A 12,509-nucleotide genomic window follows, 5' to 3' on the forward strand; every position below is an offset into this window, starting at 1 on the left:
CCTACATTCTGATTGGCTAAAAGAAACATATATTTGCTTATGTGTACTGCAGAAAAAAAATACGCATCCCGCTACTATAATTCTGTCTGTGAAGTGAAATATGTCATTGATAGATAATGATTTTTTTTTGGGTTGTAGAAGCACCTAGTCCAGCACCCATAACCGCAGCCTGCAATTCAAATCTAGGAACAGTCAGTTTCTTGATCGGAGCTACTCTAGACCTGGCGGCTACGAATCGTGTGTCGAATGTTCCGCCTTTCATTTTCCATCTTAAGTAGGCGCAAGTACCGTAAGCCTTTTCTGATGCATCGCAGAAGATAATTAAGTCAACTACTTCAGAGGCATTCACTGGGGTTAAGCATCTTGGTAATGACACAACATTGATCTGTTGGAGTTCTTTGAGAATCAGCATCCATTTCTGTTGTATATTTTCAGGCAGATTCTCATCCCATGTAAGACCTTCCCACAGCTCTTGCATCTTGATTTTCAACTTCACAAATCCAATTGGGTCGAACAGTTGCACTATTATCCCTAACGCTTTTCTCTTAGTTAATCCCTTATTCAATATCTTTTTTAAATCTAGCTAGCTGTTGACAGTAAGTCGGTCGGATTCACTGTTGCAAGTTACACCAAGTACATTTTGCAGTTTTTCATCATCCTTCTTAGGGCCTGTATCGTCTTTCCTTAATGGCTTGTTAAACACCCACTCTTTAATCGTGAACCCCCACAGCTCAATACTGTATCTAGATTTTCCGTGAGTGACTTGGCTTCTTCAATGGTCGCTACTGAAGTACATACGTCATCCATATAAGTATCTTGTAACAAAACTTGTGCTGCTTTAGGATACATTTCTTTGCCATGTTTCGCAGTAAGTCTAAAGTAAGTCACAAAGTATACACACTGTGAACACACAGTGTATCTGCTGTCTGCGCCATCGCTGCAGCCGGTTTGTCTCCAAATGTGATGACTTTCATGATGTATGTATCTGGTTCTTGATTATACTTCAGATCTCTCCAATGATAGCGATGTACATGCTGATCTATCGTAGGAATAAGAATTAAGTTGTACATCTTCGATATGTCACCGCATATCGCCACTTCTTTTTCTCGAAATCTAAATAAAACGCCATGCAGATTGTACAAAAGGTCCGGTCCCTTTAGCCAGTAATCGTATATTGCCTCTCCGTTGCATTTGTTGGCGGAGTTAAAAACGATCCGTACAGGTGTGCAACATGATGAGGAAGCCCTTTATAAAATACCACACACTGAACACAGTGTGAAAAACTATGTGTTCACATAGTGTACACATACTGGACCACAGTGTGTGCACTGTGTGTTCACAGTGTGTATACTTTGTGTTTACAGTGTGTACACTGTGTGAATAACTTACTGACTATATAAAATTTGTGAGGTTTTCACACTGTACACTGTGTGAAACACCGTGTTTACACACAGTCACCACACAATAAACACAATGTCGCCATAGTGTAGCCACACAATTAAGACACTGTCCGCACACAGTAAACACAGTGTTTCCATAGTGACACCAAACATAAACATAGTGTCACCACACAATAATCACATTGTTCCCACACAGTAAACACACTGTCCCCATAGTGTAGCCACACAATTAACACACTGTCCCCACACAGTGAACATAGTGTTTCCATAGTGTCACCACACAATAAACACAGTGTGTTTACAGTGTGTTCACTCTGTGGAATATGTGAAATTGGTGAGGTTTTCTCAGTGTGAAACACATTAAACACATTGTTGTCACAAATTGCTAACATTCAGTAAACACAGTGTTAACACACTGTTCACACACTGTTCTCATAGTGTACCACACAATAAACAAATTATATCCATATTGTCACTAAACACATTGTCCCTATAGAGTAAACATAGTGTCACCCCACAATAAACACAGTGTGTTTACTCTGTTGACTATGTGAAATTGGTGAGGTTTTCACAGTAAACACATTGTTGTCATATCTTGCCAACATACAGTAAACACAGTGTTAACACATAATTGACAATGTGTTATTGGTGAAGTTTACACAAAACTGTTTGTTCTACAACGATTCAGTGTCATCACGCAGTAAAACCATCACATGCACAATCTCAAAGTTCTCACCTTCATCCTGCAAGGTACAACAAAAATAAAATATTAACAGTTTTAAAATTGATAAAATAAACATTTATTAAACTAACTTTTAAGTACATATAAGCACTATCATAAGATTATTGCATAATAGTCAGACGAATTACGTATGTGTTATAACATTAGTCAAATGTATACAGTAACTGTTTCACACTAAAAGTATTGTTTTGCATAAAATTAGTCAAGGATTTTAATAGTTGTTAAGTTAATGTAGCAATGAGTTTACAATTTTGTTAATTGTTTTTATTGCATGTAGACAAACAGTTACTTAGATGGTAAAGCATGCTACAGCTCATCTGTAGGATATGAAATAAACTTAAACAAAATAAATTACAACACTTGCTAAGTTATACCTTTAGCAAAGATAATGACAATTACAATTTAAAATTAAAAAATTACTGCACATTAAGTGCCTGTTGTTAAACATTATCTACTGTATCCATTCCCTTTGACATGGAGCGCCTTGTATCTTTACATATTTTAGTCATCTTGGTTTTTACAGCTGCTGACTGGATATCTGGGTATTCTGAAATTATATAAAAAAATATTGTCACAAAACTTCGGAAATATGAAAAGTAGGCCTATCTATCTAAATGAGAATTATATTGTTCTTATAAATTTCTAGGTTCCAGTAGAACTGTATATGCAATAATAATTTTGAAATTGACATGTTCGAAAGACAATGAGATTTATAAATTGTGAACTTTAATTGCTAAACCCGGAGTACACCATGAGACTCATGTCATCATGACAACACAAATTTGAGCAGTGACATGTAATAGCAAGTATCACGCAACATAATGCTGCAATAACAGTGGCCTGCTAGCTTCATTATTTTAATGGTGTTAATGTGGGACTGTAGGTTTTATTATTACTGACAATACTGTATTCTAATGTTTAATGTGTAGATATGAAACATTAATTTACTGTAGTTGAATCGTGGAGCAATGAGGTATACATAAACTTTTTAACGGTCTTGGGGCAAATGTCAAATTTTGTTTACAACTGTTGAATAGTACATTGCTTGTATTTTTTGTAATTGGACATGGTAATATCATTCTAAAATCAACGGTCGTAAAGCAGACAAATTACTATAAAGCAATATACTTACTGTAATACATTTAAATTTAAAAAAAAGTAAACAGAATATTAACTTACCAACTATTGCAGATACTGTATTTTTTTTTTTTGTCATTGCAGCACATCCCAGTCTACTTGCATGTTGGCTTTTTTTAAGCTGCATAATAGTCCTTTGAAACTTTGCACTAGAAACATTTAATGTAACTAGTGCAACCTGAAAATAAAGAAAGTTCTTAAATTAGTAAACAAATGTTCTTTATACCTAGTCTTTTAAATACAATGTATTTTGGCAGCCAAAATATCATGTATTTCATACATTTTTAACTTTTTATTTAAATCAAACAGAGTATTTTACAACAAACCCTAATTTGCAAGTAGATTTATTATATTCATAGTTTGTAAACTAAACAAATAAAACTAACAATCAAGAAAATTAATCACACGAAAATCAAGCTGGCCTGATGTTGAGTAATGTCGACCCAGGCCAGACTTTTAACGCTAAAAATGCAATTCATATAGCAAGACATACATAGAATGTACAGTGCTAGCTAATGTTTAGTAGGCATTTATGCTAAATTACTAGGAATATGCTAGTAGTACTGTTTTAGGAAGGCTAATCGAGCCTAAAACAACTTTTTGTTGGTGCAAATAATATATATTTCAATTATTACCAAATGAAGATAACATTTTAGGTTTTGTTTTTATACATTTAGACCTATGTTACATACCAAAAGATTTAATTAAAAATAATTAAAATGAATATATTCAAAGTGTATAAATAATAAGAAAAATGCAATTTCGAATTACCTATATGAATAGAAACGACAACACTTGAATACAGTACGCCATTCAGACATTTTTTCTTGGAGGGTTGTTGTTAACTTTGGGTCTCCATATTCTCCATCTCAATCTTTCTGTTGTCCTCAAACATTATTTTATCTGGAACCATTGAATCGTCCAGGATACTTGTCTCATTTGTCTCCGTCCAGTGGAGTAGAACCCATGCACATTTTCGTTTTGCGAAATTAATTTAACGAATCAAATTTAACACAACGCTTGTTGTAATCGACGATGAAACAATGAATCCCCACTTGAATTTGAAATATGATTTCCCTCTTCCTCACACCATCCTGGTGCAACCAATGATCGGGCCAGACGAGCTGCATGTGACCTGATTTTCCAAAGTCTCCACCATGACCCCTCTGGGGTTTCACAAAGCATAGTGTCAAGACTGTGATCACTATGTGGTGATAATACGATTTTATTGTAGTAATACCAGGGAGATGTACTGAAAAACTATTATTTACATCTTCCTGTTAATATTGTGATAAACTGCGAGGTAACTATAATTTAGGCATATATAATATAAATATTACTAGATACGGAATACGCCATTGGTTTCCTACCACTCGAGTCTTCAATAACCTTGGCCTCCATATCTTCCATTGCATTTAACTTGGCATTGCAATCAAATTTTCCAACGTCTACTCCTGTCTCTTATGCACATCTAGATGTGTATAAGAGACAGTATATATATATATATATATATATATAATATTGAAAGAAGTTAGCCGTTAACAATGTTGAATAAATGTAATATAAATCATCAAAGGTACATATACAGTGTTTAATAAGGATATGTTGGAACATCGTAGGTTACCCTGTAGCTTTTCAACGAATAAAGTCCTAGGAAAAATCATTGTGTAATAAAATGCCTCCGACGGGAGGCTTTATTCGTTGAAAATAGGACTTTATTCGTTGAAAAGCTACAGGGTAGCCTACGATGTTCCATCATGTCCTTATTAAACACTGTATATGCACCTTTGATGATTTATCTATATATTATATATATCATGTTTACCACAGCAATTTTCAGGCTGTAAGTTTGATGAATGTGTTTCACTACATAACACACTGAACCACACTGTGTTCACAGTGTGTCTGTTTAAACACACTGTGATTTCTTCTACTCTTTGTATTCCTTAAAATCACAATGAGTTCACTGTGTGCTTAATGTATAAACACACTGTGATTTCTATTCACACTGTGTATCCCGTAAATTCACAAAGTTTTCACAGTGTGTTCAATGTATGTAATTCAAAAACACAGAGTTAACACAGCGTTCACTGTGTGGACTCTATGTGAACACAGTGTGTACACACTGTGTACACACTGTGGTATTTTCCAAAGGGAGGTAATGTACAGGTCCACTATATCCTTGCAATTCCGCTTTGCTTAAGTTGCGTGCAAAACCTCTCTCTACCATCTCATTCATTTGTTGTCTATAGGCTTCAGCATGCTCTTCATTCTTCGCCAATCTCCTTTCAAGTCCACTTAACATCTTCAAAGCTTGACCTCGATTATTGGTCAGATGCGCTGGACTTTTAGCCCATGGATACGGAATACGCCATTGGTTTCCTACCACTCGAGTCTTCAATAACCTTGGCCTCCATATCTTCCATTGCATTTAACTTGGCATTGCAATCAAATTTTCCAACGTCTACACCCATGGATTCTACCTTCCTGAAGTCATCCAGGTTCACAGGCTTGTTTATCATGACATTCATCACTCTACTCATCATTCCGTCGCCTGCCTTGCCACCGAACACAGCCCAACCCAATGGTGAATTTAGTGCAACTAAGCCCCTTGACTTCTTCGTTTCTGCCGTCATCAGATGAGCATGATCAACACCAATCACAATATCAATAAGACCTCCGCTTCTCTTGAAGGCATTCTGCATCTTGAAGGATCTCTCCAAATCTTCAACATTCACCTTTTCTACCTCATTTATTTTCTCCATCTCGAGAGCTTGAATGCTGTGAATCACGTCACGGTTTTTGCCGCAAAGTTTGAGATCGAATAGCCTTGTGTAAAATGTTTCCTCAGATCCACCAACCTTCGTAATAGATACCGCTACTTCTTTCCCCTTGATTCCTAATTTACTTGCAAATTCTGATCGTACAAAAGGTGCCTTGAGACCCCAAGTCCAGCATAACATTGGCAACGTGGCTCCTGTTCTTCGACACAACTTCAACGTGTAATACGCACAATAACGGTCCGCCTTGGCTCTGCTCACCTACATTATTGCTCCCAACACTCTTTGTTAGAAACTTGACGTAGAAGCTTGTGGTGAAACCGGTTACACAGTTGTTCTCCAACTTTCTCTCCTCATGCCTTCTTTCTAGAACAATTGCTGATCCTATGGTTTCTGCCGGTGATCTGCAAATAAGAAAAGCAAGCATAGTTTTTCTTAGTTAAGTCAAAGCAATCTTCAACTTTCATGTCGGCAAACTTCTGACACTGGTCAGGCCAATGGCAGTCCGTTTTAAAAATCCAGCATTTTTGAAACTTCTTACGAGGTGCACCATGTTCAACATGAGGAGTATTGCCTATCTTCACATTATGTACAGAACTCTTCTTTAGCTTGGTTTGGCTTTCCGCTGTGCTGTTGCTCCCGAAAACGGGGTCATTTATTTCTTTCGCTGATGCTTTAATGAATTTCACAACATTCTCCAATCCTGGTATAACCCCCTTTTCATTTAGTTTATAATTCTCACTCTGCCATCGATTTTGTAGGAACTTTGGTAGCTTCTCCACGATCTGCTTTAAGCTGCTTCGATTGGATAGTTCACTTAAATACCCAAGTTCTTTGAGAGAGCCTCATAACATTTTTCTAGGTCATCAGAAAACTCAATTATCTTCCCTAAATCTATCCTCTGTCGGTTCAATACCTTGCCTATCCAGGCTTGTGCGATGACTGTGGTGTTGCCGAACCTTTCTTTGAGAGTAGCACAGGCGGACTTGTACCCTTCACTCGGATTCTCAAGCACACAGTACTGGATAGCCTGGGTCTACACATCTAGATGTGTATAAGAGACAGACTTGGAACCTTGCTCACCACTAGCTGCTACACAGATTTAGGCCTTTAGGGTAGAATATTGTTAAAAAGGTAGGCCTCCGTAAGTAAGAACTTAAAAATAGGCCAAGCCTCTACTAGTCTAGGCTAGGCCTACTACCTGACTCCAGGCGAGGCCTGAGCCATCCTACTGGAAAGTTAAAGTTTTGTTGTATTTGTATGGTATGCCATCTAGTTTAAGCTTAATTGTTTTTGCCATTGCCAACATTAGTCTTACAAGGGTCTATTTAGGCCCGTTTTATTAGGGAAGACTATTTAAATTTAGTCATGCCTAACCATGGACCAGTCGACGCGAGTGACTCAGTTTCGTGGCTCCAAAAATATGAACATTTGATTGGTTGAAATTGTTTATTTCGGTCCGCCCATTTATCCAAATACGGAATATAAGATTACGTCATTCTTTTGGCATCCTGGTGCCTGAGGTGCCTGATTTCAGTGTTTTACAAGTCGCTTATTCCGTCTATAAATTAACTTTCTCGTTGGTGGCGCTGTCCAGAATGAGAAAAATAATAAAAAATAAGAGACTTGTGGCAAGTCTAAGTACTGGATAGACTGCAACGCTTTTCCAGTACACAGACATTAATGAATTAAGTTTGACATTGTCATCGGTAATGCCAGAAACAGTATTATTGAATGATGAAATGAATGCATGATAATACAGTGGGTCACCCTCATACTGTCTAATTTGGGTCTGTGGTAATATAAGTACCTTACATAACCCAACTAATTTACAATTAACATTAGCATTATCAGTTACAGAGCTATTGCCACTACACTCAATGGTTACAACAGAATAAGTTACATCATCATTAGTGGATTCATTACTATCATTTACCTCTACCTTATCAGTAGTAATCGGTGTATTTACTACATCTACCTCGTCAGTCAACAGTGCTTCAAGCTTTAACATCTCTACCATAAATTCTTCTTGACAATGGTTCATCCAACTTTGTTCTTTCTCATAGTCTTCTTCACTTTCTATCTGCTCTACTAGTGACACTCCTCAATCGACTCAAAGCGCGACTGTGCCTTCTCAAGTCAGCAAGTGTAACATCCAATCATAAAGAAAACAGCAAATTAATTCAATGTTTGAAGATCATTTCATAAACTATGAATCATATATAAATATACATCAAATAGCTGGCTAACATGATACAGTATAATGATGACTCACTGCTTTGACGGGTATATCAACATTGTCAAGTCAGCCAGATTAAATCAGATTAATCAACAGGATAGCAAATCACAGTATGATGAATACATTTCCTGTCTAGATACAGAAATAACATTATTAATTACCACTAAATATTATAGCAACATCATACTTATTAAGAATACTAAGGGTACCATATAAACTGTAAGTGACAATTTCCATTGTAAAATTCTTATATAAACAATGCATCAATAATCAGAAGAAAAGAATCAAGTATTTTATCTGAACATGGGTATGAGCAACATAGAGTGCTAATTAACAGCGAGGTCAAATCAGAGTCAATCAAACGTGACGTCTAAAAGTGATATGAACATTCTTATGCAACACATAGATTATGACGATTCTAAGTTAAGTTTACTTCAATGTTAAGCAGAACAACCATAATGTCTCATACATAAATACACAAGCAATCATATAATAAATGATAATGAATTGTTATCTTATTCGGCATGTCGTTCATATGATGGTTAATACGTAGCTTCTACGATCCAACACATGTTCAAATTAAATCTTGTTATCAGACACAAATATCATCATTAACCAATGAATTAACAATACAGTATAATAAAACAAACTTACATTATCACTACAACGTTAACAAAATTTCGGAATATCATTAAAGCAGAAATTTACGTCTATATTCCTGACAGCTCAACAAGCACGACCACATGCGAGTCTCTCCATCTTAGCTGTATCTTAAAAATATGGTGGCGCTATTCAAACAACTTGGTGGCGCCTTACAAACATGAGATTCTTATTAAATCTCACAATACCAATTTCTGTCAGTGGTGTCACCAGTTCGACACAGCCCCTTAACCTGCCTGGGAATGCCAGTCCTTGAAAAACATCCTCTCCCTTCTAATCACATCATGCAACACCCCTAACCCTTCTTGTCGGGACAAGTCAGGCATCGTGAAAAAAATATAAACCTGAAAAAATATAATGCTAATGTGGTCGTGGTAGGGGTTGTGCTAGGATTTGGCCGACAAGAAGTCCTATATCTCAGATGGTGGTCCGATTACAGCATTCCGGGGTTTCAATGGCTTATTTTATTCCATTTTGGAGTCTATTAATAATGGGAAGCTCCCCTATCCCAACAACCCCGCTGGCACCACCCTGGGTTGTGTAAGTCGTAAGTTACCAAAGCAATCCCAATCCCTGCAAGATTGTAGAAGAAGTTGTAGAACTAAAACCCAAGACTCATGAGTGTTGTTAGGGACAAACTAAAAGAAATGATTCTTATTATAGGCCTAGGTGGCATCACACGACTTGAGATGTATTAACCAAGACGAAATGAGACAACATATACTGCAACTGATTGACGAAAACACGTCATTCTGATAATTCGGGATTGAGCAATAAAGTTTTTACATTGAAAATTCAGAGAATCTCAAGCAGATTTTTGGGAAAATTAATATATCTTGGCACATTTTTGTTGCATTGCGGTGTTCCAAACACAAGCACAGAACAGCGATAATGAAAGATGTAGTTTCACGAATTAAGAGTATGTTTCCTAAACTTACATCTGTATATTTAAGACACAAAAATTCTGGCGAGACGAGGATAGGCCTAAATGTGCAAATTTATGCAAACGAAGTTCATGCCATTAAAGACGGTTTTAAAATAAAACGTGCTTTAGAATCAGATAGACATTAAAAGGTTGTTCCTACCTTCTCAAATGTTGCAACATATGAAGAACTGCAAGTGAGATGGTATAAGCCTTCTTAATAATTTTGAATTTACAACTACAGGAGTTTAAGTATGGCGGGCATATGACATTTGACCTGGTTCACAAAGTGAAAAACAAATTTCAAAGATAACATAGTGTCTTTTGGTGTGCATAGAACCACCAAAAAACAATAAAATTTGTAAAGAAATGATCACTGCGAATGTGTCTGATCAACCTGGTCGCCAACATCTACCAGTTTGTGCAACTTAGAAATGAAGGATACGTTAATTATTTGTTTTTCTGTCCTGAAGATGGATTTAATCCCCTCACTGTGCATTTCACTTGTGTCCTTGGGCAAGGCACTTTATCTGCATTGCTTCTCTCCACCCAGGAGTATAAATTATTGGGTATCTGGTAGGGTTAAATGTCAAAATGTGCTGATGTATCTGCTACAACTTTATTTATGGAATACTCCCCCAGTGATCTTGAGTTCATGTTTCATAGGCTTTTAATCCAATGACCGGGGGTAGTAATGTGAAGCGCTTAGAGGCCATGTTGGCGGTAAATGCTATATAAATCTAACATATATTATTATTATTATTATTATTATTTATAAAGTCCTACATTCTATTATGTACACTAAAAAATCAGATAGTTACAGGAATTTGAATACAGACTTGATAATCAAAACACTGTTGGACAAATCAATCGACTATTATCTGCCATAGAAGAAACATTACATTTACATTCATCAATATATATTTGAAATGGCAAAAAAAGCATAAAAAATTTAACAATAGATCAATGAGCAGATTAGTACAACTGGAGGACTTGTTGGCAGAAGATAAACATTTAGAGAATATGGAAGAAATGAAGATTTAAAACGTTCAGCTCTACAAAGAGGCGGTCAGAAGGCTGATTGTTGTATTCCTAAGCGAGATAGACATGTAATAATGTGATCATAAGACTGAACAAATGGACAAAAAGTGAATAGAGTGAAATATTTAAATCTTGTGTTGTACCATGTATTACCATATTGAGCAAATAGGTGTGGATAATAAGAATATGAAGAGTAATCTGATAGAAGTTTACTGAAAAGATATTCAACACTTATTAAATACGCACTTTCTCATTTAAAGAAAACAAGAAAAAAAAAAAAAAAAAAAAACAGATTTTCAGAAACAACAAAAATAATATGTTCAAAATAAATTCCAAATAGTCAATGTCAGAGGTTAAGAAAGAGATGAGAATAGCTAGGGACGACAAGTGAGTTATCTAAACCATCAGAAAATCTGAGCAAAAGATGTAAAGCTATTTTCTAGAGGCAAGACGCAGTAGTACACTGTAGGCTACTAAACTGTTGACGAGTCAGATAAAGATGTTCTTTAAGCTGCCGAAGAGGAATCACAATAGACTACTTCCACATGCTTGTCCACGAAACAGTTGAACTTTAACATTCAATTGTATATGGCAAAATTAACTTTTCATGGTGAATTCAAGAATTAAATTGAGTCTTCCTAAGTTGAAAATCATAAATCGTCGTTGAAAGCGAATTTATCATGGATTGCTTTTGTCAGAGTTGTGTTTGAATTTGTTTGGTTTTCAGAAAGCTAAATTAAGTTGTTTGTTTACATGCAATGCACTATAATATTGAGTTTAACGTACTTGAAATAAACCCGGCAACACATGTTGTTATAATAGTCATGTATATTATAGTAAGATTATGGTTACATGAATTATATTTTATATTGTAGCCTTTTCCGTAAAGTAAAAAAATGTATATTTACAATATTTTTGAATGAAAAGATATTGATAAACCTTACAACACATTCCTTAGCATGTTGTTAAACTAGTCCAGTAACTATATTTGTTTTGGTTAATGAATTATATTTTATAGCGTTAACTGTTAAGTAAAAAGATGTATAATTACCTTAATTAGTGCATGTTCTCTTTTTTTGGTCTAAAATTCAGTGTTTTTCACTTCTGAAAATGTCTTAAATTGACAAAGACTTTAAAATTTAGATCAATTAATTGATGATTATATAATCTTTTTTTTTTAATTTACACTTCTAAAACAGTGGCACACGAGAACGGTGCGTTCACATAGATTGAACATTAACAAATACATATACACAATAAGAAACAAAACAAGAAAGTAACCGACATAACAAAAGGACATGGTAAAAATAAACCAAAACATATAATAAAATTGAATAAAACAAGTGCATAAAATACTAAAAACATTGTGTAGAAAACGACTTAAAATTAAAATGTTCGGAATATTAAGAATAGTCCGGCAGCTTAGCAGATGGATGTGGACGTTCCGGACAAAAGCACAATTTTTTTTACATGCTCCTTATGGTCATAGCATTCAATTTTTGGTAGGAACCACCTCATCCGAGGTCATTATGGCGGCCATCTTGGATTTAAAAATGGCCGCCTAATAAAACCTATGTTTATCTATATT

At 35.5% G+C, this 12,509-nt stretch overlaps 1 protein-coding gene and 1 long non-coding RNA gene across 7 annotated transcripts; both read right to left on the bottom strand.

Moving 5' to 3' along the window:
- Nucleotides 1-1,404: 1,404 nt before the first annotated feature.
- Nucleotides 1,405-4,564, bottom strand: LOC117106356. Its single transcript, XR_004445051.1, has 3 exons — nucleotides 4,051-4,564; nucleotides 3,322-3,457; nucleotides 1,405-2,689 (listed from the first exon to the last, which is right to left on the bottom strand). It is a non-coding gene; the product is annotated as an uncharacterized LOC117106356 (long non-coding RNA).
- Nucleotides 4,565-5,052: 488 nt separating this feature from the next.
- On the bottom strand, nucleotides 5,053-9,055 carry LOC117106359. 6 transcript variants are annotated; one of them, XM_033247732.1, is made up of 4 exons: nucleotides 8,953-9,055; nucleotides 8,335-8,430; nucleotides 8,038-8,189; nucleotides 5,053-6,463 (listed from the first exon to the last, which is right to left on the bottom strand). In XM_033247732.1, the coding sequence occupies exon 4, from the start codon at nucleotides 6,240-6,242 to the stop codon at nucleotides 5,628-5,630; it is 615 nt and encodes a 204-aa protein (XP_033103623.1). In that variant the 5' UTR covers nucleotides 6,243-6,463; nucleotides 8,038-8,189; nucleotides 8,335-8,430; nucleotides 8,953-9,055; the 3' UTR covers nucleotides 5,053-5,627. The 6 variants fall into 6 exon arrangements, with proteins under 6 accessions (XP_033103623.1, XP_033103621.1, XP_033103622.1 ...); XM_033247730.1 differs by having other exon boundaries at nucleotides 8,002-8,189; XM_033247731.1 differs by having other exon boundaries at nucleotides 7,996-8,189.
- Nucleotides 9,056-12,509: the final 3,454 nt, after the last annotated feature.

This window comes from Anneissia japonica, unplaced genomic scaffold (assembly GCF_011630105.1).
Source record: "Anneissia japonica isolate Jap-2015-1 unplaced genomic scaffold, ASM1163010v1 scaffold288115_len170739_cov164, whole genome shotgun sequence".
Lineage (NCBI taxonomy): Eukaryota > Metazoa > Echinodermata > Crinoidea > Comatulida > Comatulidae > Anneissia > Anneissia japonica.

Bases quoted from the DNA above. Each gene is read 5' to 3' on its own strand.
- LOC117106359 (XM_033247734.1), bottom strand. From the start codon at position 6,242: ATGTTATGCTGGACTTGGGGTCTCAAGGCACCTTTTGTACGATCAGAA.